The sequence below is a fragment of the Psittacula echo genome (assembly GCF_963264785.1).
Source record: "Psittacula echo genome assembly, chromosome: 2".
NCBI classification, from domain to species: Eukaryota; Metazoa; Chordata; class Aves; order Psittaciformes; family Psittacidae; genus Psittacula; species Psittacula echo.
Window position 1 is genome coordinate 35,533,827 of NC_137737.1, and position 26,518 is coordinate 35,560,344.

The 26,518-nt window shown below is 37.6% G+C and overlaps 1 protein-coding gene across 6 annotated transcripts; it reads left to right on the plus strand.

Annotated features, from left to right (window-relative positions):
- Window positions 1-74: 74 nt before the first annotated feature.
- Window positions 75-25,476, plus strand: PEX1 (peroxisomal biogenesis factor 1). Of its 6 annotated transcripts, none has more exons than XM_080611709.1 (24): window positions 75-300; window positions 2,571-2,714; window positions 5,637-5,720; window positions 5,970-6,084; window positions 6,174-6,940; window positions 8,427-8,546; window positions 10,108-10,231; window positions 10,501-10,610; window positions 11,955-12,055; window positions 12,347-12,479; window positions 13,230-13,326; window positions 13,830-14,000; window positions 14,850-15,004; window positions 16,249-16,438; window positions 16,632-16,798; window positions 17,626-17,760; window positions 18,343-18,407; window positions 19,217-19,359; window positions 19,437-19,540; window positions 20,207-20,383; window positions 21,912-22,142; window positions 23,659-23,868; window positions 24,196-24,326; window positions 25,258-25,476. In XM_080611709.1, exons 1-24 carry the CDS (start codon window positions 172-174, stop codon window positions 25,340-25,342), a joined length of 3,888 nt encoding a protein of 1,295 aa, XP_080467835.1. In that variant the 5' UTR covers window positions 75-171; the 3' UTR covers window positions 25,343-25,476. The 6 variants fall into 6 exon arrangements, with proteins under 6 accessions (XP_080467835.1, XP_080467836.1, XP_080467838.1 ...); XM_080611710.1 differs by having other exon boundaries at window positions 23,659-23,859; XM_080611712.1 differs by having other exon boundaries at window positions 14,952-15,004.
- Window positions 25,477-26,518: the final 1,042 nt, after the last annotated feature.

Genomic DNA, 26,518 nt, shown 5'->3' on the forward strand with positions numbered 1-26,518 from the left:
CAAGGGATGGGTATATGCCGCGCCCGCATTGGCCAGCAGTGGGTCATACTACTGCCTTAGAGATTGAAGGGGGAATTTTGGGAAGGCCTGGCTCGCCCGCTTCCGAGCAGGCAGCTCCCCGCTCGGGCGGAGCGGGCGCGCAGTGGCGCTGGGTTGTGGCGCCTGGCCAGCATGTGGGGCAGCGGTAACCCCGGCGGAGGGGGAGCTGGAGCCGCCGCGGTGACGGTCGTCTTGAGCAGGACCCGGGACTGCTTCCTGCACTTGCCTCCCGTGCTAGCTTCTCATCTCCGCCTGCAGCAGGTACCGAATCTTCTCCACTCGGGGAGGATTATGGGAGAGCACCGTCCTCCCGTGTTCTCCTCTGCACGGCATCCCGTTGCTATGGTGACATGAAGCGCCCCTCAGTCCTTCCAGCCGCCAGCCGCGGTGTCGCAATGCTGACAGAGGGCGCGAGCCTCCCCCTGCAGTTGGGGAACCTTCTCGCGGAGATGCGGCTGCCCCGTGGCCATAGCAACGAGGAGCCCCACCCCCTCCGCCGCGCCCCTGTGGTGGGGCCTGGACGACCCCGCAGTGGTGGTCCGTCACGCAGTCACTACTCAGGAGCTGGCCGGTTCTGTCATCCTTTCTCCTTAATAAAATACGGAAAAGGTTGTAATTAGGCCACAGCTCAGTCTGGCACTGTGTCTCTCTCGCCACTGTTTTATACGGGTTTTCACAGTAACCCCCGTTAACGGAATTATGTGTGAACTAATCTTTCAGGTAAGAGGTGAGGTGATAAATCCGAGCAGAATCATTGCTCTTCATGTGCGTAGATCTTTCACTATATATGCCTGTACAGAAAGGGGTTCTTGTCGTGCGAAGTCCTAGTAAGTGCATGGATCAGGTGCAGGAAGCACACCTGGGGTTTTAAATAGCATTTCACACATGAAAACAAAAGCAAAGCCTGCATGCATCTCGTGTGCGGTGAGCACCAGAACCGGAGGCGCTACTGGCAGAACAGGCAGCATGGCAAGAGTGAGCAGGTGAAGAGGAGGAGATGGGAGCAGAGGTTGAGGCTGGAGATGGCAGCCGCAGTCCTGGCAAAGCGTCACCCAACCTGTATAACCTGCTGGTTTCCCACGGCTAAAAAGGACATTCCACAAAAGCCAAATCAAAAAGTGGCCTTTTTTTGGGGGTGGGGTGGGTAGTGGTAGTAGAAGGAGGTTAATGGAGCTGCAACGAATCCAGTATAAATGTTAGCTGTTGTTCTGCTGTAGTTTCTGGAAGTTTTACAGATTTGCTGGCAAGGGAGAAAAAAGGAGTGCTTTGAAGTCTTGTAATGTCATTCTGTACATACTAGGTTATGGTGGGTTCTTGCTTTTACTTAATGTGACCCACAAAAAGAAAAGTTATGATCTCCCAAATCTTAATAGAAATCGCATGTGAAATGAAATCTCTTGGATAAAAATGTTTAAAGGGATAAGTATGATGTTAATAGATTATACTGAGTAAATAATTTTTAAAAAATCAAGTGGAATCAAAAGCTGAATCTTATTGCTGAAGGTATTAGACACCTGGGTGACAAAACAGTTTACAAAACTCAATGTTGTATCAAGACTCAGGGAGGAGCTTTACGTGTGTGAGTACAGGGAAGAGCTGTAAATAAAATAATTATGTTTGAAAAAAAGATTTTTTTTTTGTGTAGATATTCTCTGAAATTGTTTACAGGGTTCACTGAAAAGTCAAATAATGTTTGAAATTATTAGGCTACTGTTGAGAGCAGAACAGAAAGCATCACTATGTTAACAAGTGCATCTGTGGTATAAACACAGTGTACGTTGTTGTGCTCGCTTGATTTTCATAAAAATAGTCATTTTTGAAAAAAACCCCAAAACATCAGTTGAGTGGTACAATGTAGGTTATAGTCTCTATATGGAAGCTGACTGAGCATGTTAAGACTCTTCAGTTCAGAGTCAGTATAAGTGAGCAGTTCTGAAACAGATTGATAAAATCATTTTGGTTTAAGTTGATGTGATTTGTAACTCACTTTAAATGTTCTCCAGCTTGTGAAAGCACTCTTGGAATCTGTGCAAATGTTACAATGCATGTGGAGTTTTAAGCATATACTAGTTGTTCCTCATTTGGGAAATAGAAATGCATTGCTACACATTTCTGTAAGATATTCTATGATTTCTTTGATACCATTAATACAGAAGGGAAGAGGAATTCTTTTTCTTACTTAAAAATAGTCCATAAAAATTAACTGCTTAGTAGCTGAAACCAACACACACTTCTGTGTTGAGAGTTGTGCAAATAGGTAATGTGGAGAATAATTCTAAAGGTGTTGGTCAGTAAGAAGTTGGCCAGTCTTCTGGAGCTAAAAAAACAAATCTCATTGCTAATAGAAACACCCTTTACTAATCTGTTGTAAATGCTGCAAGTCATTGTTAGGGACTATTCATTAAAATAGGGCATGTGATAGCCAGAAAATGTTTTTAAATTCCTTTGATCTGTCTAATCAAATATAGTTTGATTAACTAATAGTCGTTTAGCTTGTTCGACATTAATTTTATCTCTTTGAAACTTCACAGGGCCAAGCTGTGAAAATGTCCTGTGGTCATCAGCCTATATTTTTGAGCTGGATGGAAATCAGGCATCGAGGTCACCAGGGTGAAAATATTGCGGAGATTAACAGACTGTTAGCAGAGAAACTTGGCATTACAGATGGAGAACAGGTTTGAAGCACAGTATTTTTTTCTTATTTAAAGGGTATATTGTAAGACACCTGAAAAGGTAATAATTTACAAGTTAGCTATGACTTGTTTCATGTATTTAGACAATTACTTCATTTATATCTGTTCATAAGAAAAGTTAACCTTCATGAAATGTCTCTAATACTAAAAGATTTGCTCATTGCATCATAAACAATAAAATATTGTTCAGATAGGCTTATAGGTAGGGCTTTGCAGGGCTGGCACCACTATCTGTAGTGCCATTAATTTTAAGAATATACACTTTAAAGCAATTAGACAATTTGGGGATTATTTCATGAGAATATTTTGCGCCGAGTTCCTGTTATTTTAAGCTAATTCTTCATATTTCTTCCTGTTTGACTTATTTGAGGTTTAAATTTTTCATCTCTTCGTTTCCCCCCCTTCAGCACATGTCTCTGTGTGTTCTCTCTCTTTGAACGTGTATTTAAATTGGCCTCTTACTCTTGGACACTGTTAAACTTTTTCTAAATGGTTCTTTCATTGGATGGAAGTTGAAGAGACACCCAAGAGGCAGCAGAGCTTTCTGATATAGGACTATTAACATCACATTGTTTACTTTAATATATTAATAGGTAAAGATTTAAGCAAACAAGAATAATAAAGTATTACTGTACACAATGTTATTGTGTAGTATATTCATATACTCCTATTTGTTCATATGGAAAATTTTATTCAGCATAATAGAAAACATTAAAGAATGTGGCTTCAAAGCAGTGTGTTATCTTACCTTGTTTACTTTTTTAGCATAATATCTTGGAAATGATGTATCTATTTGCAGAACTTTACTAGTTCAGTGGCAAGGCAACTACCCTTTATAGTTCTAGCAATTAATAATCTTCAACAGAAAAACAATCGACAAAAGAAACCTAAGAAAACCTTACCCAGCTGCTGCCTGGAAATAATCATCTGTACAATCAAATGAATACATGAACAATTGAGTGTTTTGGATTCAGGAATTGTGTGCTTGCTGTGTTTCATAATAATGTACTCTTCTATTGTCTCTAAATTGGAGAGACACCAATGTGATGGATGGACCACTTGACAGATAAAGAACTGGCTGGATGGCTGCACACAAAGAGTTGTGATCAATGGCTCAATGTTCAGCTGGAGACCAGTAACGAGTGGTGTCCCTCAGGGATCAGTGTTGGGACCGCTCTTGTTCAACATCTTTGTCAGTGACATGGACACTGGGATTGAGTGCACCCTCAGCAAGTTTGCTGATGACACCAAGCTGTGTGGTTCGGTTGTTACGCTGGAGGGAAGGGATGCCATCCAGAGGGACCTTGACACACTGGTGAGGTGGGCTGATGCCAACCTGATGAAGTTTAACCATGCCAAGTGCAAGGTCCTACACCTGGGTTGGAGCAATCCCAGGCCCAGCTACAGGTTGGGCAAAGAAGAGATTCAGAGCAGCCCTGTGGAGAAGGACCTGGGGGTGTTGGTCAATGAGAAAATGAACATGAGCCGGCTTCAGTGTGCACTCACAGCTCAGAAAGCCAACCGTATCCTGGGCTGCATTATAAGGAGTGGGACAAGGAGGTGATCCTGCCCCTCTACTCTGCTCTCGTGAGACCTCACTTGGAGTATTGTGTGCAGTTCTGGTGTCCTCAACATAAAAAGGACATGGAGCTGTTGGAACAAGTCCAGAGGAGGGCCACGAAGATGATCAGGGAGCTGGAGCATCTCCCGTATGAAGATAGGCTGAGAAAGTTGTGGCTGTTCAGCCTGGAGAAGAGAAGGCTGTGTGGAAACCTCATAGCAACTTTCTAGTATCTGAAGGGGGCCTACAAGGATGCTGGGGAGGGACTTTTCATTAGGGACTGTAGTGATAGGACAAGGGGTAACGGGTTCAAACTTAAACAGGGGAAGTTTAGATTGGATATAAGGAAGAAATTCTTTACTGTAAGGGTGGTGTGGCACTGGAATGGGTTGCCCATGGAAGTTGTGAATGCTCCATCCCTGGAGGTGTTCAAGGCCAGGTTGGACAGAGCCTTAGGTGACTTGACAGGTGTGAGGTGTCCCTGCCCATGGCAGGGGGGTTGGAACTAGATGATCTTAAGGTCCTTTCCAACTCTAACTAGTCTATGATTCTATGATTCTATTTACCTTGTTGAGGAAAAGATATTCCTCTCAACTTTTGCTTCAGACAGGACCTAGAGGAGTTTAAAAATGATTCTTACTCTATAAAAGCTAACCTGAAGTAAATCTCTCTCATAGAGCAGTTAACTAGTTTTATCTCAAGAAGAAAATAATTAAGTTTATTTAAAAAATATGTGACATGATATTGTTCGATATTTGTTACTTTCTGTCAAATAGAACCTTTGGTAAAAAAATGACCTTTGACATACATGTTTAATGCTTTCTGAAAAGCCTAAGCCACAAAAGCTTTTCTCATTCCTCCTGATACAAGAGCTTCAAACTGTTCTGTGGAAGGAGGGCTGCTTCCTGTGAAGCCATTCATAAAGAAGCTGGTTTTGCTTTTGTATTGTAGTTTTTCATCGTTTTTTCATCTGTTTCTGCCTTATCAAAATTTGTGCACAACTCAATGATTTTTTCAGCATTCTAAGGTCCAGAACATTTAAAAATTTAAAAATACAAAGATGATTGTAATCAATATGCATTAAAAATTGATGGTTTGTTATTGGCTGATAAAAATCTTGATGCTTTCCACATTCACTTCCATTCGTGGTTTGCTGAAATCCCCAAGCATGCCCAATGCAGTCCATTTCCAATCTGCTGAACATCCATCTGCTCATGAATTACCTAGTGTAGTGAAATGTATGATGGAGCAGCTGTCAGGTTTTCTGGCTGAATTAAAGATGGAACTTTTATGTGTTTAAGAATAAGATGTTAAATGTTTTGAAATGGTGTTATTTTTGCCAGGTATTTATTGAACCCTGTTCCCACATCTCCTCCTGCCAGCAAGTAGAAGTGGAACCACTCTCCGCAGATGATTGGGAAATTCTGGTAATAAAGCCCTGACCTGTGTTCATGTCCTTTTCTTACAGATGACACATTCTGACAGAAGTAGGTGTTTGGGTTTTTTTTCCAGTATCCCATTTTTTTCAGTCTCTAAGGAAATACTAAATGTGGTAGGGTTTAAATGCATTTTATATTTCAAATGGTGTATTAGAAAGAGATGTAGAGTTTTTATCTTCAAACAAATGTTTGAAATGTATGCAATATTTAATTTATAATGATATTGCACTTCTGCAGGAGCTGCACGCTTCCTCTCTTGAAAAACATTTTCTTGACCAGATTCGAATAGTATTTCCAAAAGCAATCTTTCCTGTATGGGTTGAACAGCACACTCACGTTTACATTAAAATTGGTAAGCAGCAGTGAAGGCTCTTCTGGCCCCTTGAGTAAGCTGTTTTGCAAGAGTAGATGCATTCATTGACCTGATTTTTTCATACTCAGGTACACTTATGCCAGCAGCCCCCTATGGGAGATTAGAACCGTGTACAGAGCTTCTGGTATGTCCCAAACCACATGAACCTGAGGAAAATATCACCAGCACACCTTCCAAGGAAAGTGACCGCTTGCTCAGAAGTTTTGTGAAAAATAACATGGAACAAGAGGAAGCACTAAAGGATCCTTTTGGCAAACAAGCTTACTTAAAGCAAGGAGTCCTTGAACAGAGTAAGGCTGATGCAGACATGACGGTTGTCTCAAATGTTCTCCCAAATATATGGAATTTCCTAGGGAGCATTTTCTCTCATACATCTGAGCAGGAACAAAAGACTTTGTGTGATAAAGATGAAATGAGCACCTTCAAAGACAAGCTGCTGAACAAAATTCATATGGATTCCATTTTTAGAGTATGTCAGTCCCAGCCACCAAGCGTACAGAATGCATCTGCCACTTATCCGTTTCTGAAATGCAATGCTATTCATATTTTTCCATGGAATTTAGAATTTATTGATTTGGATCCAAATCCTGTAGTATCTTACGGGAAAATTAATGAGCTGCTTTCCCCAAGACAGCGTCATCAAGAAGCAAAGCAAAATCTGCCATTCGAAAAGCAAAAGCATTTGACTAGTACGCAAGACAAAAGTCATTCTGATAGCAGTCAAGCATCCAATGAGGGATCTGTTGTTCAAATCGTTTGGAATGGATTTGAAGACCTAAAGAGTGTCATAGAGTATGGCCACAGTGGGGAAGCCCTGCATGTTGGAAGAGTTTGGGTCAGTTTGAGCACACTATCTTTTGGGCTTTTTATTTGATATTTTCTATTGGATAACTTGTGGAATATGGAATAATGTGGAACTGAGTAGTTAACAAGCAGTTTGGGGATATAGCCTTTGTGTTAAGCTCTCAAGAAGATTATACTAGAATCATTTAATATTTACTAGAGTTTTGCCTTGCTAAGCTGTCTTATTCTGGACTGCATCATGTACTGTCATCCTCCAAGATGCACAGTGTACTCTGTTTTTCTGCACCATTAGCATTTTTTCACCAAATGGGGAAAATTCCTCAGTGTTTCTGGAGGGTATGTATGTTTTCTCTAAAATCTGTTGGTAGCCATTGTATTCATGAAGATGTGAAAGTATGTACTTACATACCTTCAGTACTGCATAACGAGGTTCTTTTCATCAGTTAGCACTTTGTGGCTAAGTGTGCTTTGGACTCTGGATGCCATCAAACTGTAATGGGATCGTGTATCCTAGTGCTTGTGAGTCCATTTAGATATACTCTTTAAAATATGCCTTTAAAAAATAAATATATATTCTATAATTTAAATTACTTTAGGGATTTTATAATACTTTGCAAGGTGGCACAAGTCCCAGTGTACAGACACTGCCATTTCAGCTTGTTCTGGTAGGGCTACAGTCTGCTTATGTTCTTCCCTTCCTGTAAGCACATGTGGGATCAACAAAAATAGACCAAATGCAATCTAAATCACCGTTTGACTGTTTTGGCGTAATATACTTCTCACCTTTCACTTATTTTTTTTGTTGAGGGTGACAGCAAAAGCCTGCAGTGGTCTTTACCACTAAATCTTTTGAGGGACATAAGTTTTCCAAATGATGGGAACCATGAAGTCTTCTAGAGTTAATAAACACTTGCAAGATGTTTTCAATTTGGTTATATGTTTAAAATAACACAGACTATTTGAAAAGTAGTTTCCTTTTTTAAAGGGCAAATTGAGTACTACAGGCAGACTGGATTTTCTCTCACTGGGCTGCAGATATGCATAATTCTGATCTGTATAATGACCTATTTATATATACCTGCTCATGTAAAATTAATTTTAATCATAGAATGTTTAGGGTTGTAAGGGACCTTAAAGATCAGCAAAGGAAAGTAGAGATGTTTTTTCTTCTATACTAAAAGCATTCTTGCAACATTCTAGGAATGCTTGCTCATTCTTTTTCAACCTGTTGGATTTTATTTAAAGAAGTTAGTAGATGGTCAACTGTAATAAGCACTTTTACAAATAAGATACAAAGCAATTAGAAGTGTGCATGAGAGAACAAGATTTGGACTCCATCCATTCTATGGTTTCCTTCATAATTCTTTTGCAGATTACAGCCAATAAACAGATCAATGGTCAAATGTAAAGGTTCTGTTAGTGATAAAGAAACTGATGTTGTATTATATATGCAACATTATAACTGTTTTATTTTCTAATATTTGCTTTTTTCTTTGCTTTTATTTTAAATATTTCAGATTCCAGATGGTCTGAGAAAAAAACTACATATTGAAATACATTCAACAGTCCGAATTAGGTCGATTGAATCTATTCCTAAAATCCCTGTATCACTTACACTGCAACCTAAAGAGAACTTGGTGAGTTGGTAGGGAAAAAATGCGTTTTCTGTTTAACTAGATCTTAATCGTAAACAATTGCTGTCAAACCAGCAGCAGTAATCAATAATTTTGCATCAGACCTTCATCTACAGTACATTAATACTGGTTCTAACCTAGTAAATTTTATACCTTTAAGCCTATAAAAATAAATACAAAAAAGAAAAAGAAGTGGCGTTAAAGAGGAAATATCCACTTTAAGTCTTCTGGGAGAAAACATGCTTGTACTCTTCAAACATTACAGTGCCTGGTGCATTTCCTCAGAAACACACTTGCAGTAGAGTAACAAATTTTATGTGCTGTTTGATTTTTTACTTCTTTTTAATGCTTCCTTTTAAAATTTTCTTCTGCCATGCTAAATATTTAATTTTCTCAAATCATATTGTTGAATCCCTCTGTAAATAAGACTTATCCATTCTTCTGAGAAAGCATTTGTGACAGTAAGAACATACTCAGTACTAGTTCTCCCAGTCTCAGATGTAGCTCTGGAACGATGTATTTCTTCATAATGTACCTTATGCTTCTTTCTGTGATGCTGGCCTGATTTAGCTGAGCTGGCATGTTAGCTGCCCCTCAAAACTAAATACAGCATTTCCCATTATAGCAAAGCTTATGCAGGTTTGTTCTTTATCCCAAATATCCTAATTTGGTTTCTTACTTACAGAGGAATGGTAAAACTGCCTTCTTTTTTTTTTTTTTTTTTTTTTTTAACTGGAGTTAAAAGAATTATTTTGGCAGTAATACACTAAAATTGTGAAATATAGTTATGTGTGCTTTTGTGTGTTTTAAATACAGATTTCTCCCTTTCTAATTCAGTTGAAGTTCTTTTATTTCTTAGAAAAAAGCAAGACAGATGCAGGCAGAAGATGACAGTAATTTTCATTTTCCTTTCTGAACACTGCTTCTATGGTCTTGGTTGATTCCCCCTTTTTAGACAGGAATTATGCTTCTCTGATTAGGATCTCAGACAAGAGATGTACAACTTAGACTCGATTGCTTTTCCTGTTCCATATAGCTAGGCAATCTGGGGTAAGTCGTTTGGTCTCTTTGCCTGTCTGTTGAAGTTTTTGGTGGTGCCCCTGCCCTGTGTGAATGCAGGGTTCTTTATGTAGGAAGCAGTTTATACAAGGAAGAGAAGGGTGTAGTGATCATCTAAAAGAAGTCATGAGTCAATATTGATGCATACCTTGGGTGCTTTTTGAAACCCAGATTTTGAGTACTGCTCTTGGATCTGGCAATACAGATAAGTAAAACAAGAATAAAAGCTTTTGCTTGCTTTCACAGCAGTGTTCCAAAGATAAAATCGTTAGCAGTGGTGGAAGGTTCAACTGTTGCTGTAGCAAGGGCTAGACAGGTGCTTTCCATAGAGCAGTTGATGGAAATGGTGTTTGTTGGCAAAATGCTGTTTTCTAAATAAATAAAATTCTTGTATCTTCTTCCATCTCTCTGTTCCGTAAGAGAAACAAATGCCGCATGCATATGAAGCAATTTTACTTACAAACACCTTGTTTGTTTTATTTCCTTTTTTCTTTTTCCTGTTTAGCATACAGATATACATGAAGATGATATTAAATCTGCTTTCAGTTCTTGGCTGCAGGATTCTACTACTGATGATCACCCATGGGTAATGACAAGTACAGACTGTATACATCTGCCTGTTAAAGAAGGTAAGGATAATACTGGCCTGTGCTGTAGCTGTCTTAACTGTCCAGTATGGAATTTACTTAGGAAATATGCCATTTAATCTTTGTATACACTGTTTAACATACAGATATCTCTTCACACTGAAGCTATAAAGCTGTAAGCATGAATTATGCTTTAATAATTATTAACCTTTACATGCTTTTGTTTTGTATTATGTCAAAATGCACTAATCTATTTAACCTTGTGATGAATTTGTTTGGAATTTTAATAGTTGTGCCTTGGGTTTTTACAGGAATGGAGGAGTTTGTGCTTAGTGTAGTGCATCCTGTGCACATGGAAGAAAATAAGTCTGAGAATATCTTTATACTGAGTCCCAGTTTGCTGCAAAAGACTAATATACAAGTAAATATCACATAGTATCAGGTATCAAGTAATTTAAATTGTTATATTTGGTTAAAAATATATTGCATTATATATGTAATGTATTTGGGTTTCCCTTTTTAAATTAATAATGTCAGTCTGTTCATTAAATGGTATCTGCGTTCTTTATCTTGTTTTATAGCCTGAGGCATTGCTGAGATTCCAGATATGCCACACTTAGCACTGACTTTTCATAGTGTACATCAAACTCAGAAAATCAATTAGAGCAAAGGAAAGTTAATACTGTCCAAGATTGCACATACTGTCCTTATACTTAATTGTTCTTTCCCTTAATACCTAAACCACTGTAAATCACTTCACAGTGTATCTGGCAGGAACAGTAGCTTGTTCTGACAAAGGTGAGACATGTTCCTCATTCCAACCTACTAAGCTCAGACTGCCTTCTCTTTTACGTAGTTTCTGTGCCTTCCATTTCTTTAGTCTTTACTTTCTCAGGAGAATTAATATTTGTATTTAATAGTAGGCTTACTGTTTCTGTTAATAATTCTGGTTGAACCAGTGCCCATGAATGACTCCAGGGTTATGGTTCTAGGAGTGAGATAACAGTTCTTCATTTTTAATTAACTGACACAGTTAATTTTTTACTATGTTCTCTTTTGGCTGTTTAAAATGGAATTTTTCTCCAAAATTTAGGTTTCCTGTTAAGAAAAAAACCCAACAAAAACAAACAAACCAACCCCAAACAAACATATAAAAAACCCACAAAAAAAAACTCCTACAAACAAAAAACCAGCACTAAACCAAGAGCTTTATTTCTACTGAGATTAGATAGGTACAAGAAGACAAGGGCAAAATGCGATTCTTAATAGCCATGTGAGAACCTACCAGCCTCTTCTTATCTGTAGACCTCTCTGCTAGCCCAGTTTGCCTGCCCAGCTTTCCGTACCGGCTCTCTGGTGAACTAGACTGAAAAATTCGTGCAGGTGAAAAAAGCCAGGTGTTTTGTCAGGTCAGACTCCCTATCTAATTCACTATCCTGCCTCACAAGTGCTCATGCCAGCACAATGGGAGAGGGAAGGCACAGGAGAAGGAACAAGCAGCTACAGTAGGGAAAGTGATGGTGGGCTTGGTGGTATTGGCCTAACATCTAATCAGGGGTTGTAACATCACTGTAGACACGGGATTGTATTTTGGGAATAGTTGCATCTCTGCCATTTTACCAATGCATCTTTCTTTCAAGGATAATAAGCTTCAGCAAAGCATACACGAGGCATTTGCCTTGCACAAGTCCAAAAATGGCTAGTTCTGTATGCTACTTCTGTAGTTACATTTAATGTTAAGTACTAACATTTTCCTTTGTTGTAGGTTCTTTTACATCCTGTGACAAGAAAAGCTGATGGTGATAGCCAGCCACCTGTATGTGATACAGACAAGAACCTTCCCTACCACAAACTAAATGATTTAGGGTGAGACATTTTCATAGTAGAAAACATGGGAGAGAATAGGAATGAGAATGCCCATGGCAGGGGGGTTGGAACTAGATAATCTTAAGGTCCTTTCCAACCCTAACTATTCTATGATTCTATGAGAAAAGGTGCTGTCTCTTCAGATTGAATCATCTTTAGCTTTTTCTTGAAAACATGAAGTGTGCCAGAACGTGTCAGCACTGAAACTTCACCATACTGCACGCTGTTACTTATTTACATCATGTGTACTTATGCTGCTCTAGGCCATTTAATATCTTATTTGCTCTGCAGAGGAGTGAACAAATTAGGAGCATCTTCATTTGAACACGTAAGCCACAGTCTTCTGGGGCGCCCTTTATCTCAAAAGTTGGCTGCTATTGCTGTGGGACTGCGAAGTGGAGGGGTGCTTCTCACAGGGGGAAAGGTACACCCTTCGCTACTCTCTACTTGCAAACCCTCCCAGATTGTTTTCCATAGTTACGAAATTGTTTTCTTTAGTTTTCTTCACTACCATGCGAATTCCAAAGAATTAAAGAACAAGCTGAAAAAAAGAGCAGTTAACAGAGTTAAATCAGTCAAATATTATGTATAGGTGCATACATTGTATTCACACTTCATCAATATATATTAATCTTTCATGTATGTGTATATATATGTTACATATATGTAATAGAAATTTTAAAGATTGCTACCAATGCAGTGTCAATTTGTTCTCTTAGGGGATTAATCTATTTTGGTTTATAGTATAATAAACACTTCATGTCTCTGAAATATTAGAATGAAAGTAAGAATACAGTATTTTCTCCTGTGTTCTAACATAAAATGACAGTGAAGTTGATACTCTTATTTTGCTGTTGCCTCTTATAGTGATCTATGTAATGCCATATTCCACTGAAACTAGCAGATGTCTTAACACTGAAGCCAGTGGGATCAGAACACTATCTGCAGTGGATGTATCCACTCTGAATTTGTTTATACTTTTTTAACTCTAGGGCTTTGGTCTCTACCAAGTGATAAAAAGACAGTATATGTATATACTTTTGTTGAGGAATAAAACCAATGTGTGTACAGCACTTTCAGGTTGTTCACTGGTGTATACTGTGACAAAAACTCCACAGAAACAGAAGACACTAGTTCTGTCAATTTAAATTAGCTCACTTTGATTTTTTTGTAGGGAAGTGGAAAGTCAACATTAGCAAAGGCCGTCTGCAAAGAGGCATTCGATAGACTGGATGCTCATGTAGAAGTAATTGATTGTAAAGCTTTAAGAGGTATGATTTTTTTTTTTTTTAATCTCAAGTGTTTGATGTATGATGAAGAAACACATTTGAATAGTTATTCTAGTGTCATTACTGCTTTTGCAAGGGTATGTGATGCTCCAGAGTGAGCATCTTTAACAGTCTGAAAATACAGCTGCTGTAAGCACACTTACATCAATTTCTGCCCCATGTAGCACCACCAATTTAGAATGCTGCTCTAAAGTACTACTCAGTTTTTAACTGTCTGGAAATCAGACCTATAGGCTTCTAGAGTGGTTAGTGAAAGATGATTAACCTCATCTTCAAACAGGCAGATCCTCCTAGTATTTTTTTGAGAGAAGATGTGGAATCTTTACTGACTGATGACTCTAGTTTAAGCTTGCTACTTGGATTTATAGAAGTAAAATTAAGCTACATGATTCAAAACATTGTAGTATCATGTAAGCAATATGCAGTCAGTCTGATTTTTTTTCCTGACATGTTTTTTTACATAAAAATTGTATTTTCTGTTTTAGGAAAAAGATTAGCAAACATAAGGAAAAATGTGGAAGAGGCTTTTTTAGAGGCAGCATGGAGACAACCATCCATTCTTTTGATGGATGATCTTGATCATATTGTTGGAGTACCTTCTACACCAGAGCATGAGAACAGCCCTGAAACTGTTCAAAGCAGTAGACTTGCTTATGGTAATACTGTGCTACCTGTGTCTGGATAAAAATATAATGCAACTTAGAATTTCTTGCCTCTCAATTGTACTATATCACCTGGACAATTCTGTCTTGTATCATTACTGACTCTGGACCATGTGGTATTCTGTGGCAGGGATTCACAAATTATAGTATATAGACCATTTTGTGGACCACCACCTGAACCAAAATAGTCCACTCTGGAGCTTGAAGTAGTTATTTCCAATGGAAATCTTCAATTTCTTAGCTCAGTTTGAAGGAGTTAGCATAGTTTTTTATTAAATTACTTTTGAAGTTCAGAAAATCTGAATATAACTTCTTTGTTAAAAATGCGCACTTAGGGTTAATTGCAGAATTGTTTGTGTTTCTTAATTACAGGTATGTTTAGAGTTTTAACTATTATTCCTTGCATCCATAATTTCTTCAACTGTGTTGTATTACTTTTTTCCTAGATTGCTTATTTTCTAGGCTTAACATCTATTTTTAGTCTTATAACTCTCCCTTTTTTGTTTGTATGGAGTGAATAATACTTTGAGAACAGTGATCATAGCACATAAAATTCCACATTTAATATCCTGTGGTAGACATGATCGGTGATACTACAAATTAGCTTTATAGAACATGCTTGATGGCATTTTATTAATGGAATGTACGGTCCTAGAGAAATAACAATGCATCTTTTTTATTATTTATTTTCTGGAAAGCCTGTAAACATGGAAATGTGACATCTTACTATATATTTGTTTTGTTTGCCCTGATGCTGCTTTCCAGTACATTAGAAACATTTGTTATGAAATGCAGAATCTTTTGTTATTTTGCAGTTAATGGAACAATCTCTTCTGTGCTTAGTTTTGAAAGATCTGATAAAGGAAGTTATTTCCATGGGGAGCTTGATAGCATTAATTGCCACGAGTCAGTCTGAACATTCCCTACATCCTTCCCTGATTTCAGCTCAAGGAACTCATGTATTTCAGTGCTTCAGATGTATCCAATCTCCAGATCAGGTGAGTTCAGGTAAAATTGTTAAGATGTTGTTTGCCTTCCCTGCAGCTTCAAATACATTACTGGAACAGCTACAGAAATAGTAGTTTACACCCGAATATGCAAAAAAAAAAAAACCAAACTGAAATCTTACAAGTTCTCTGATGATGCTGGAATACCTCAGAATTTACATCTGTCAGTATAGGGTTTAAAAAAATAAAAGAAATCCAGTGAAAACTCCCAGTTGGCCCCACTGTCCTTATCTTTGGTGGCAAGAGAAGAGTGTACTCAGAGGACATCTCTGTTCAATGTAAAACAAGTCAGATTGTCTAACAGGTGAGATATGCATGTCTCCTTGTTACCTGTAAGGGATTCTAGAGGAGCAGCTTTGAAAAAACATGTATGTCACTACAGTTAGATAAATGAGATTAAACTTAAGTTTTTTCACTGCTGAGAGAAGTATGTCCCTAGAATGTGTATTTTAAAGGTGTTATTAAAACTAAATGGTAATTTTATGGGAAGGTTTTGTGTCAGTTTTTTGTGTTACTTCCAGCCCTCTACTTTTGAATATAGTACATTTTGCAAAGTAAAAAGGGGGAAGAATAAACAGTATGACTTAATTGCAGAAGAAAGCAGACACATTGTACCTGTGCATGCCTAATGACATGACAGACATGGCAACTAATTTGTATTGAACAGTTGTTCCTGCCTGCTTGTTATCAATTAAAAGCCACCAAGGAGGGGATTCTGCATTAGATACAGTGTAGCTTTCTCCTGCTTCCTGCAAATCTGCTTTTATTTTTTTTAATACTAATGCATGAATAAGGATGTGACATCACTGGAAAAAATCAGGATCTCAAAAGATACGAAATTATCAGATATATTTTTGTCTAATGCAATATATTTCATCTCAAATATATTCTGCTCATACCAGCAAAGAGAAAGATGCTCCTGTTCCTGTGAAATAGAAAAAATGGGTATAAAACAGTAGAATCTGGGGGACAGAGATTTGTTTTATTATTGTTGGACTTCAGATAGCTGTGACAAGGTGAACATTTAAAGTTAGAAAAGTAGTGAATTTATTGAAATTCAGCTGAAGAACTAACTGTTGTTTATATTCATGCTCAGATTGTTATATTTAAAGGTTTGGTGGCATGTAAGCATTTGAGGAAATTTTAGTTACTCTTTTGTGTTTAATTTTTGAATTTCTGAAATCCATATAAATAATAACCTCAATATATACTTGCTGCACAATTCTGTTTTTCAGAAGCAAAGATGTGAAATGCTGTGTTCCATAATAAAAAGAAGACTGAATTATGATATAAGCAAGTTCTCTGATCTTGACCTCCAGTATATTGCAAAGGAAACAGAAGGTTTTGTTGCTAGAGATTTTATTATGCTGGTTGATCGTGCCATTCATGCCTGTGTTTCCAGCCAGAATGCATTTCAAAATGATGGTATGTTGACAACAAAATCTCTTATGTCATAGTCTTACCTCTGATATCCAGAACATGTAGAGTAATACAGAAATGAAAAGCCAGGTTTTATGTTTAAAATGTGTTTAATTGTTACATACTGTGAGGAATTTGTTACTAGTGGCTGTGTGTGCTGTTCTTTTATTCAGGATTTTTTTTTTCTCTTTTTAAGTAGAATTGAATTTGTCAACTGTGGATTTTCAGAAAGCTCTAAAAGATTTTACTCCATTAGCTCTGAGAAATGTTAACCTTCATAAACCTAAAGACATTGGATGGGAGAGGATTGGTGGCTTAAAAGATGTGAAACAAATACTCAAGGATACCATCATGTTACCTGCAAAGGTGCCAAGTTCTTTTAAATTAGTTACTTGAATTTTGTACATAATGCTAGTAGGGGAAGAATGAGTTTTAAGGTGTGACACAGTATTTGACAGCAAGATGACAGGTATGATTTTAAGCTACTTTTGTAGCTTCCCAGTCTGTTCCTCTACTGGAAAACTCTTTGTCTTTCCTCTTCCCTCTTCCAAATACAAAAGGCAATAACTTCTGCTGTTCTACAGATGAAATGTTCTAGAATATTGCAGTATTGCTAACATAATCTTTGCTACACTGTCTGTTGTAGGGTTTGTAATTAGGCTCTGTAAAGGTAGCAGTTCCAGCTGTCTTCTGCAGTGATTTTGCTAGAGGAGTATTCTCTTTTGGATGAATACTAGTCCATCAATTCCCCTTTATTTTACTTTGGCCTTTCTGTCTTGCTTAGAACTTCTAGCGTTGAGATGACCCATCCATTTCAGTCTTCAGAGAAATGACTGAACAGTATATTTGATCGTATCACTCAGTGATTAAAACAGGAGTTCAGAAGTACCAGTATGGACATCGTAAAGCTTTAGTGCATCCCTGATCTGTCCTGTTTCCTCTTAGTAGAAAATGACATTTATTTGTATTTAAGTAGGTACGAAGCCTAACTCATTTCAGCCCAAGTAAGCTAACAACAGTCTAGATAAGCTCTTGTGATAATAACAGGGATAAAAGAAATCAGATACATTCTGCTTAGACAGAAATCAGTGCAAGTCAGTGATGTTACATTACGCTGCAGAATAATTACATATTAGAATATGTCTTGTTATATCTCTTGTTATAGAATATGTCTTTTTATATCTCTTTTTCAGTATCCAGAATTATTTGCAAACTTGCCCCTACGACAGAGATCAGGAGTCTTACTCTATGGAGCACCTGGAACAGGAAAAACACTGTTAGCAGGAGTAGTTGCTCGAGAGAGTGGCATGAATTTCATCAGCATCAAGGTAGCAATATTTTGAAGATTAATTGATTCATTTTATTAACTGAATGAAATAGCTTAACATAATGCTTGTGAGTATGTGCTTGTGCGGGCAAAATGCCAAAGAAAGAAACTCACATTAAAAATTTAGTATGTCTCTGGATATCCCACCATCTGACTTCTGGAACTTCACAATTATATTACTGAGATTTGTTTTTGTGTAATTATTCATTATGCAGAGCTATGAAATTTAATTAGATGTTCTTACTTTCCTAAAAGATACTTGATTTTGGTTCTACTGGACAGCAAAGTTGAGCAATGCATTTTAAACATATTTTCAAAATGCAGTGTAAGCTGTTTCCTTGTGATACTGTAACACATGTTCTGTTATAGTAGAAAAATGGAAATCATTACATTGAAATAAGCTGGAATGCTTGGAAGATTCTTTCAGCTAATCTAGACCCTTTGGCTCTTCTATTCAGAGATGGCACTCTTTCGGTTACAAGAAAATTCACTCTGGTATATAAAAACTATGCTGATGTTAAATTACACATTAGACCTGAGAAGCATATAATAAATGTTCTTTACTTATTTCTTATTTCTTTAGGGACCAGAGCTGCTCAGCAAATACATTGGAGCAAGCGAGCAAGCAGTTCGAGATATCTTTGGCAGGTTGGCTTGTAAAAATTTGTGGTGTTATCAATTAATTTTATTGCTTGAAGCTCCAAGAAATAATTTTGTTGGCCTAGGAAAGGCATGGCATTAGATCACAAAAGCATCTGAAATAATGAGTTCTGCCAAACCAGATGTTCAGATCTTGGCAAGTTCAACTTAACTATCTTTTAAGAACCGAACATTTTGGCTCAGATGAGGAGTGTACTTTTGAAGCTGAACTCCCAGTTCTCTCAATTTACAGTGCATTGATTCACATCACAAAACTGTCTTGAAAAACACGTGCTGAATTCCTTTCAGATGATTCCAGGAGACAGGTGTGCCCAGCTAGTAATGAACACTCAGTACATAGGATCATATGAGACTTAGTATTGAGGTCCTCAGTGACAGCTGTTTTGTTTTTGCAAATCTGCTTTTACTGTTCCTCAGTGCACACTAATGTAAACAGCCTTTGCTTCTCATGTGATTTATAGTGTAGGCAATCTTTGGATTAGATATGTACGTAAGTGTCAAGACCTCATCTGCAGTGACTGGATTTTAGAGCTTTCATGTATATGAACATGACAGTAGAGTAATACAGAAATTCTAAAGCAAGTGCAAGATACGACATAAAAGTGAACAGTAGTTCCATTGTGGTCCAGTTCTTCAGAACTTCTTCATTTCTACAGAAAACAGATTTTTTATTCTTTCAATAAAGATAACTGTTCTCTAAAGTAAAAAGCAATTACCTTTAATACTTCTAAGTAGTTTTATCTGTGACCCAAACTTAAACAGAATTTAAGTATTTCCTTTTTCTTTTCCCCTTTTAGAGCTCAGGCAGCTAAGCCTTGTATTGTTTTCTTCGATGAGTTTGATTCTATAGCGCCTCGCCGAGGTCATGACAACACAGGAGTTACTGACAGAGTGGTTAACCAACTGTTGACTCAGCTAGATGGTGTAGAAGGATTACAAGGTAATAATTCATCTGTGTGTTGCTTTTTTTGCAAAAGTTTAGCAGATGCCAACGATATTTTTCTGTACTTTCCTAAGGGGTTTATGTGCTAGCTGCTACTAGTCGCCCAGATTTGATTGACCCTGCTTTGTTAAGACCAGGTCGATTGGATAAGTGCCTGTACTGTCCACCTCCTGATCAGGTGAGGAAACAAAACACTTTACAAGGAGGCAAGTTAAAACAAACAAACAAATCCCCACAAACTAATAGGCTTTATTCTCCTTTTCTTTATTTAGTGTTATTTCAAACCTGGACAAAGTGGACTTGATTGCCCAGCTCCAGTTATACAGCAGTAGAAATTCACTGATATTAGTGTCAGTGTGTTCATGTAAAATGGGCAAAACAAGGCTGTTTACCACAGTCCTCAGGAAATAACTGGATGCAGGGTAGAGTTTATCATGTTCTGTGTCTCTCTGAATTATGAGTCGAGTGGATCTGCTGTTTGCTTGAAGTGATGAACCATAGTCATTCCTAACTCTTGAATTATCTGAAGTTTTCAGAGCAGTTTTATTCTAAATTCAGTGGATCCCACTCTTTACCCACATTTAGTTTGGAATATTGAAGCACTTTTTAAGTCAGATGTGTCACTAGCTAGGAAACAAAATATATGCCTATATTTTAAGGATTGATTACTGTACAGTATATCCTATATGTACTATTACTGGGGTAGTATCTTCTTTCAAAAAGATCCTTCTTCCCTCAGCTGGGAGGTTGCTTGTGACAGGGCCAAAGCACTATCTAGCACTATCAGGATAAGATAAATAACAGGCTGCTTTACTGACATTTTTTTTCCGTCCCTTTTTTACAGAATTCACGCTATGAAATCTTAAAAGCTCTCAGTCATTCCCTGTCCTTGGCAAATGATGTGGACTTTCAGGATTTGGCAGCAAAAACAGAACGGTTCACAGGGGCTGACCTAAAAGCTCTATTGTACAATGCCCAATTAGAGGCAATCCATACTAATTTAGGTTCAGGTTCAACACAGGTAAATAAACCTGATATAAAAGAAATCTCTCCTCTTCTTGTTTTGATGTCAGTATGTTTGAAAGGGCTAATTTTATCCATGGGTTTTTTTTTTTAGCAAAAATATGTTTAATAAGGTTTCATTTTCCTACATTTGTATGCAGGGAATTAAAATATTAATATGTTTGCAGAAAAAATGCAAGAATGATATAACAAATTAGTTTAAATACTTCTTAAACACAAGTTGGTTTTGTCTTTTTATGATAGATGTTTAATGTTGAATACATTTATGTTTATCATTGTTATGAGACGTGACTGACAGATCAATAGGAGGGATCCCACTCAGAGGTCCTTAGGAGTAGCGAGCAAATTCAGTTTTGAAGTGGCATATTTTGGAAGATGGAGGAACTGAGAAATTGGGGCTTGTGGAGCTGTTCCAACAGCCTCAGTTTGATCTGAAGTCAGGAGTTGTGAGAGGATGGTGATACCTGAAGAGTCCTGCTCTGGATCATCTTCCAGGCACCAGCTATTACCTTCCAAGGTGCAGGATCCCACCCTTGATTTATACCCCTTATGTGACCTCTTTTAGCCTCTATTCAGCCACCTCTCTTCTGGTGCTAGCTGGAAGGGTGCAGGCATGGCTTCCACTACTTGGAGGTCAAAGGGAAGGACTGGGTCAGGGGTGCAAAAATAATGAGACTAGTTGGGTTCTTTTTGCCTCAGTTGTTACCAAGAATGGGACTCTGAGGATGCAACTCTTAGTATTGAAAGGCATTTCCAGCATATCTTTCCTAACAATTCCTTCATTTGTAGCATCAGTAAGTAAGTAATTGTAAGGATACCTGATGATTATCCATTATTAGAGGAGGCTGTTGTTTAAAGCAGTGGTCTTCAAAGTGGTGTGCACCCACCCCAGGGGGTGTGCAAGGCAATCCATTGAAATGCAGCAAGAAAATAATAGAACTTCAATAGTACATGTATATAAATTACAAATAAGTAAATTTGCATATATTTGGTGGAGTGTCCTCAGAATTTTTTTTACTGATAGGGCTGTACAATCAAAAGGTTTGCAGATGCCATTCTAAAGCAAGGACTGTGATTTCCACATCAGCACTTGGAATGTGTTAGCTGGGACTGAAGATGAGTACAGCAGTCAGGCACAATAGAAATAGACTCACCACAATCTCCTAGAGCACTTTACACAAGATACTAAATTGTCTGGAGGGAATGGTTGAGCCAGAAGTGATACAGTTCTACAACAGAAAATATGCATGAAGTTTTCCAGTACTTGCTGTTACTTGCTGTTACTGAGTGAGACAGTTCAAAGCAAACAAATAAAACCTTAAGATTATCTCCTCAAACTAGTTCTCTAGCACAAAGTTCTGCTTAAATGCATTGGATTTTCTTAGCAAAGTCCTAGAGGCAGACAGATTACTAGAATCAGATGTAAATCAGTACTTTCATTTGCACTGTATATGAGTATTTTTAATGTATTTCAGGTTGCAATTTCTTATGAGTTAATGCTTCTAATATTCTGTTCTTTGTCACAGGATTTTGTTTCTAGTTCTGACAGTGACTTCAGTCTCTCTTCCATGGTTTTTCTAAACCACAGCAGTGGCTCAGATGATTCAGCAGTAGATGGAGAAGTAGGATTAGAGCATTCTCTTATTTCTTTAGACATGTCTGACTTGCTTCCTGAAGATCCAAGGTCCAACATGTATCGTCTTTATTTTGGAAGCTCTTACGAATCAGAGCTGGGAAATGGAACTCCTTCAGAACTGGTAAATTACTCACTTAGAATTTTGAATTTTCTAAATATTATCAGTTCTGAAGCAGAAAAACTGCACTAGGAAAATGGTATGGGTTTATAAATACAATTATGTCTGCTTTGTCCTTCAAACTGTCTTCAGCCTATTATGATGTGGTCCGTCGTGGGGAGGAAGATGGAAGGATGTGATCTGACAAAATGCAGTATGGACTTCCCTACAACTTTGCAAGGCTTTAAAATCAAAAAACCAAAATATTGCTTAATATACTGCTTATAATCCAGCTAACTGCATTCATAGGAGACCTCACTGTCTGGTCTAATGGCTTATTGCCTCCCAAAGTTTAATACTAAAAAACAGGTTTTGGTGGGTTTGTTTTGGAGTTTGTTTGTTTGTTTGTTTTTTAAACTTATTTTTATTACTGAAGAATGACCATCCAGCTTTCAAGAATTAAGTCATATTATGGAGAATCAGCAAACATTTTTCAGTTTCCAATAGTGTTCATTAATGGAATAACCTGAGCGCAGGATTGTGTTAGCAACAGAAGTAAACCTTAGGTTCCATCGTTGCTCTTAAGAAGCAGAATTCCTGTTGTTGTAATACACATACACATACACAAAGCAGTACGTTCTCTGGCTAGCTTGCAGATAGGATGTGCTAGTTGGCTACCCAGCACCTGTGTGGTGACTGCCTGGCCAGCTTATCTCCCTTGACTGCCAGGTAAGCCAAGCAGAATATGCTGCCTCCAAGCTGCTTATGGTGAACAGATGATTTCAGAATTTGCATGTGATCCATGTGGTGTTCATTGTCAAGATCTGTTGCAGAACTGTTTTTGCAGGTAGTTATCAAAGTTGTTAGACTCTTGTTTTCAAAACCGCCTTACATTGATTCTTAAACCCCAGAATAACTTACCTTGATATTGGAGGGCTAATTACTGACTGCTGAGGTGCTTTTGTGTGTTTTATCTTGCATTATAGATGATAGTGTTCAATTAATGTGTCTTTAGAGACTTCAGTTTTTCTTTTAATTGTGAAAGTTCTTTAGCAAGGTGTCCTGGGTTCAGCTGTAGCAGTGATTTTTCTCCTTAGTAGCTGGTGCTTTGATCTCTTAAAGATATTGAACTTGAAAGTTGCATGTTTTATCAAGTGCACAGAGAATTAGGAGGTGATGAATTTTCAAATTATGAGCCATTCCAAAGCTAACTACATAAACTTGCCCAGATTTAAGAACCACTGATTTTCATATGTAAATGAAACAATGGATTTGGTAGACTTCTTAGTCTATTGAAAAAATATTTAGTTTTTCCAAACATTGAATACTTCATTTTTGAATCTCTACTTTCCTCCAAACACCTTGGCAAATTAACCTAAATTGTTCTGTTAAATAAGTTATGTGTGTGATAAATCTTTAACAGGAAGCACTCTTTTGCCAGTGGGGGCAAGATTATACTAAATAAGAGTCTAAATCTTAATGGAGGAGTTACTCTTTTGGATCCATAGAGTTAATATATTTCTCCTTGTGGTAAATTTAGAGCTCTCTGTGTTTGTCTGGACCAAACTCCATAACTCATGATTTTACCAGCATGACTCATAGAGATGCAGCATCATCACAACCCTCAATGCTTAGAACAGCTTCTCAAGAAGACTCCTTGGAACATAACCAGGAGCAGCAAATAGAGCACCTGAGGACAGAAGTCAATGCTATCAAAGCCAACTACAGAAGCAAGAATGGAGTATGGGAGGTTTTTTCTGTTATTTAGTCTGAACACTTTTCTATTGTTTGTCCACACTTCTTGGTATTTCAGTAATCTCTGCAGTAGTAGTAACTATAACGTTAACAAGAATAGCAAAGAAAAATGATACCTAGTTTGGGAAAAATAATCCAGACATTAACATACATATCATTAAATAGTTATTTCTCTGTTATTAATACTGAGGGGGGAAGATTTTGGCTGCATTTTTAATACATTTGTTTCTATGTAAAATGAGGAGGCTTCAAAGTTACTGCTATTCATAGCGCTTGTTTCTGTGGTAATTTTTCATTGTGTGTTCATGGCTCTGTTTTCAAGGAGGACAGCACCCTGAATCAGTCAGTGCTGGCCAAGAACACTTTAATTATTACCCAGTCCCATCTGATGACTGCACTTGAGGGTATAAGACCATCCATTAGCCAAGATGACTGGAAGAACTTTACTGAACTGTGAGTCTTACATTCTTTAGTAATTGTGAATCCAGTGGAGATTTGGTCTTTCACATTCCTTATTCATCAGAAACACAATAGTTATTTAATGTGGGGAATGGCAATTTTTTTTCTTTTTTTGAGAAATATTAGATTACAGACTGGTAAAAGGAAATTATTTTACCAGTGCATTGCCTTTTATTGTTTTTATTAATGTGGAACCTAGAATTTCTAATCACAGACCAGAATATTCTTGTATTATGTTGAGCTATACCTGTACAAAGGGGCACTGATTCCTGAAGAATTAGAGGTGTGTCCTTCGTGCTCCCACTGAGTAGTAGCCCCTGGTATTTTCAGGTTGCTGGGTTTTGACTCTTTGTAGCTGTCTTTCTAGCTGCTGTGTTTGAGGAAAAAGCAGTAATATGAAGTATAAACATACTGAAAAGGAGAATGTGTCTCCTTACACATGGAAATGAATGGAGTAAAAAAGCTGCAAACTGGCATTGGGTTATTCTGTGACCTCATCAACGAATTCTTCTGACATGAAGATTATTAAGGAGTTGTTTTCCTCAGCTGATACATAGATAAGCAAGTCTCAAAGCAGAGGAAAGAGAAGGAAGGAACAGGAAAAGAAGAGAATGAGAGATGCTTCCCAGGAGTCTATACCACCCTGTCCACTTGTGTTCCTTGTCCCACCTTCCTTGCCTTGTCCCCAAAATAAAACTAAATAATAAAAGGGAAGCAGGGCAGAGAGCCCTCTGAGTTAGGTTTGTGGGTGATAACTCCTCCAGGTCCCCAGCTCCGAGATAACACATGCTCTTTCTTTTCCACATATACATAAAAATATACTTAAACATCTGTAGTTCTGTGTTGCATTCATAGGCCTCTGAAGAGGCATCTGCAAAAAAAAGGCATTTCATAAGGCTTTCCTAATACCTTTTTCTGTTTCCAGGTATGATAATTTTCAGAATCCCAAGAAGAGGAGAGGACAAGTTGGCTCAACTTTCAGACCAGGACAAAAGATGACTCTAGCATAGTAACTTGTATTTGCTGTAAATGCTAAAATGTAACTGGAAATGACAAATGTTAATTAAATTGTTTATATTCATATGGATTTATTAATGCAGCACTTGAAGATAAGTTTCTTTTAAACTTACATGCTGTATAATTATGTCACACTTTATTTTGATTGTCTTCAGATTGATATTAAATTTTTGAGAGAACACTGATTACATTCTGACCATTTGTTTATCTCATAAAACTTAAAATTCGAGGTTTATCAATATGGTTGCCAAAACCTAACAGTGATTTCCTATCCCTGCTTATTTCCTCACAACAAATAGATTCAGTTCAAATAAACTCTAATAGGTAATGGTGGAAATGTGTTTTAAAACTTCAGTAAGGCCATTCTCTAACGGCCTTTGGAGGGCTTCTACAATGGTAGTACTTCATATGTTGATTGGTAGGCAGCTAGACTAGTACTTTCAGAATAACTATAGCCAAAAAAAGACCCAGACAAAAGAAGGTGATTGTATCTGGTTTTCTGCCAGAGTTTTTTAGTGAGAGCAATATCAAGTTGCATTTCATAACTGTGTCTTCTTATCTCTATCTTTTCTTCTTGGAGACTGTTCAAAAACATCTCTGATGTTTGGAAGCTTTCTAATGTTACATCCTGAAATTATTCAGAACTACTGCCTTACATGAAGATTGTTAAAAGTTGTCTTCCTCAGCTGATATGTAGAGAAGGAGGTCGCAAGAGGAAAGAAGGAGCAGGCAGGAAAGGAAGAAAATTAGAGATGTTTCCTGTGAGTCTATAGCACCCTTTCACAACACGTTGCCTATAGTGGTTTTTTTGCTTGGTTGTTTTTTCACTAACCTTCCTTCCCTACTAGTTACGTCCCTGAGGTAATCAGAAAACATTGGGGTTTAGGAGAGTTTGGGTGGGGTTTTTTGGTGGTTTTTCATGACTGTTATGTGCCTTTTCACACCTGCATTCCTTTGGGCCATTGAGCATTATTACCCTTTTCAATTAACAGATTGGATGTCCAGGCTTCCTCTGATCACTTTTCAGGTACATCAGTAGTAGCATCCTTCCTCAAGCTGCTCCTCAGTGTTTGATTGTATGATCCCACTAAATGTTCCAATTTGTAATTTTTGTCATTGAAATGTATCATGCTATGTCAGTAATTAGGAAAACATACCATACTTGACCA

Excerpts from the sequence above, each read along its gene's own strand:
- PEX1 (XM_080611709.1), top strand. The coding sequence starts at position 172 with ATGTGGGGCAGCGGTAACCCCGGCGGAGGGGGAGCTGGAGCCGCCGCG. Across the intron at positions 16,439-16,631 it reads GAATGCATTTCAAAATGATG|AATTGAATTTGTCAACTGTG; the intron begins GTATGTTGACAA and ends CTTTTTAAGTAG. Across the intron at positions 19,541-20,206 it reads ACTGTCCACCTCCTGATCAG|AATTCACGCTATGAAATCTT; the intron begins GTGAGGAAACAA and ends CCTTTTTTACAG.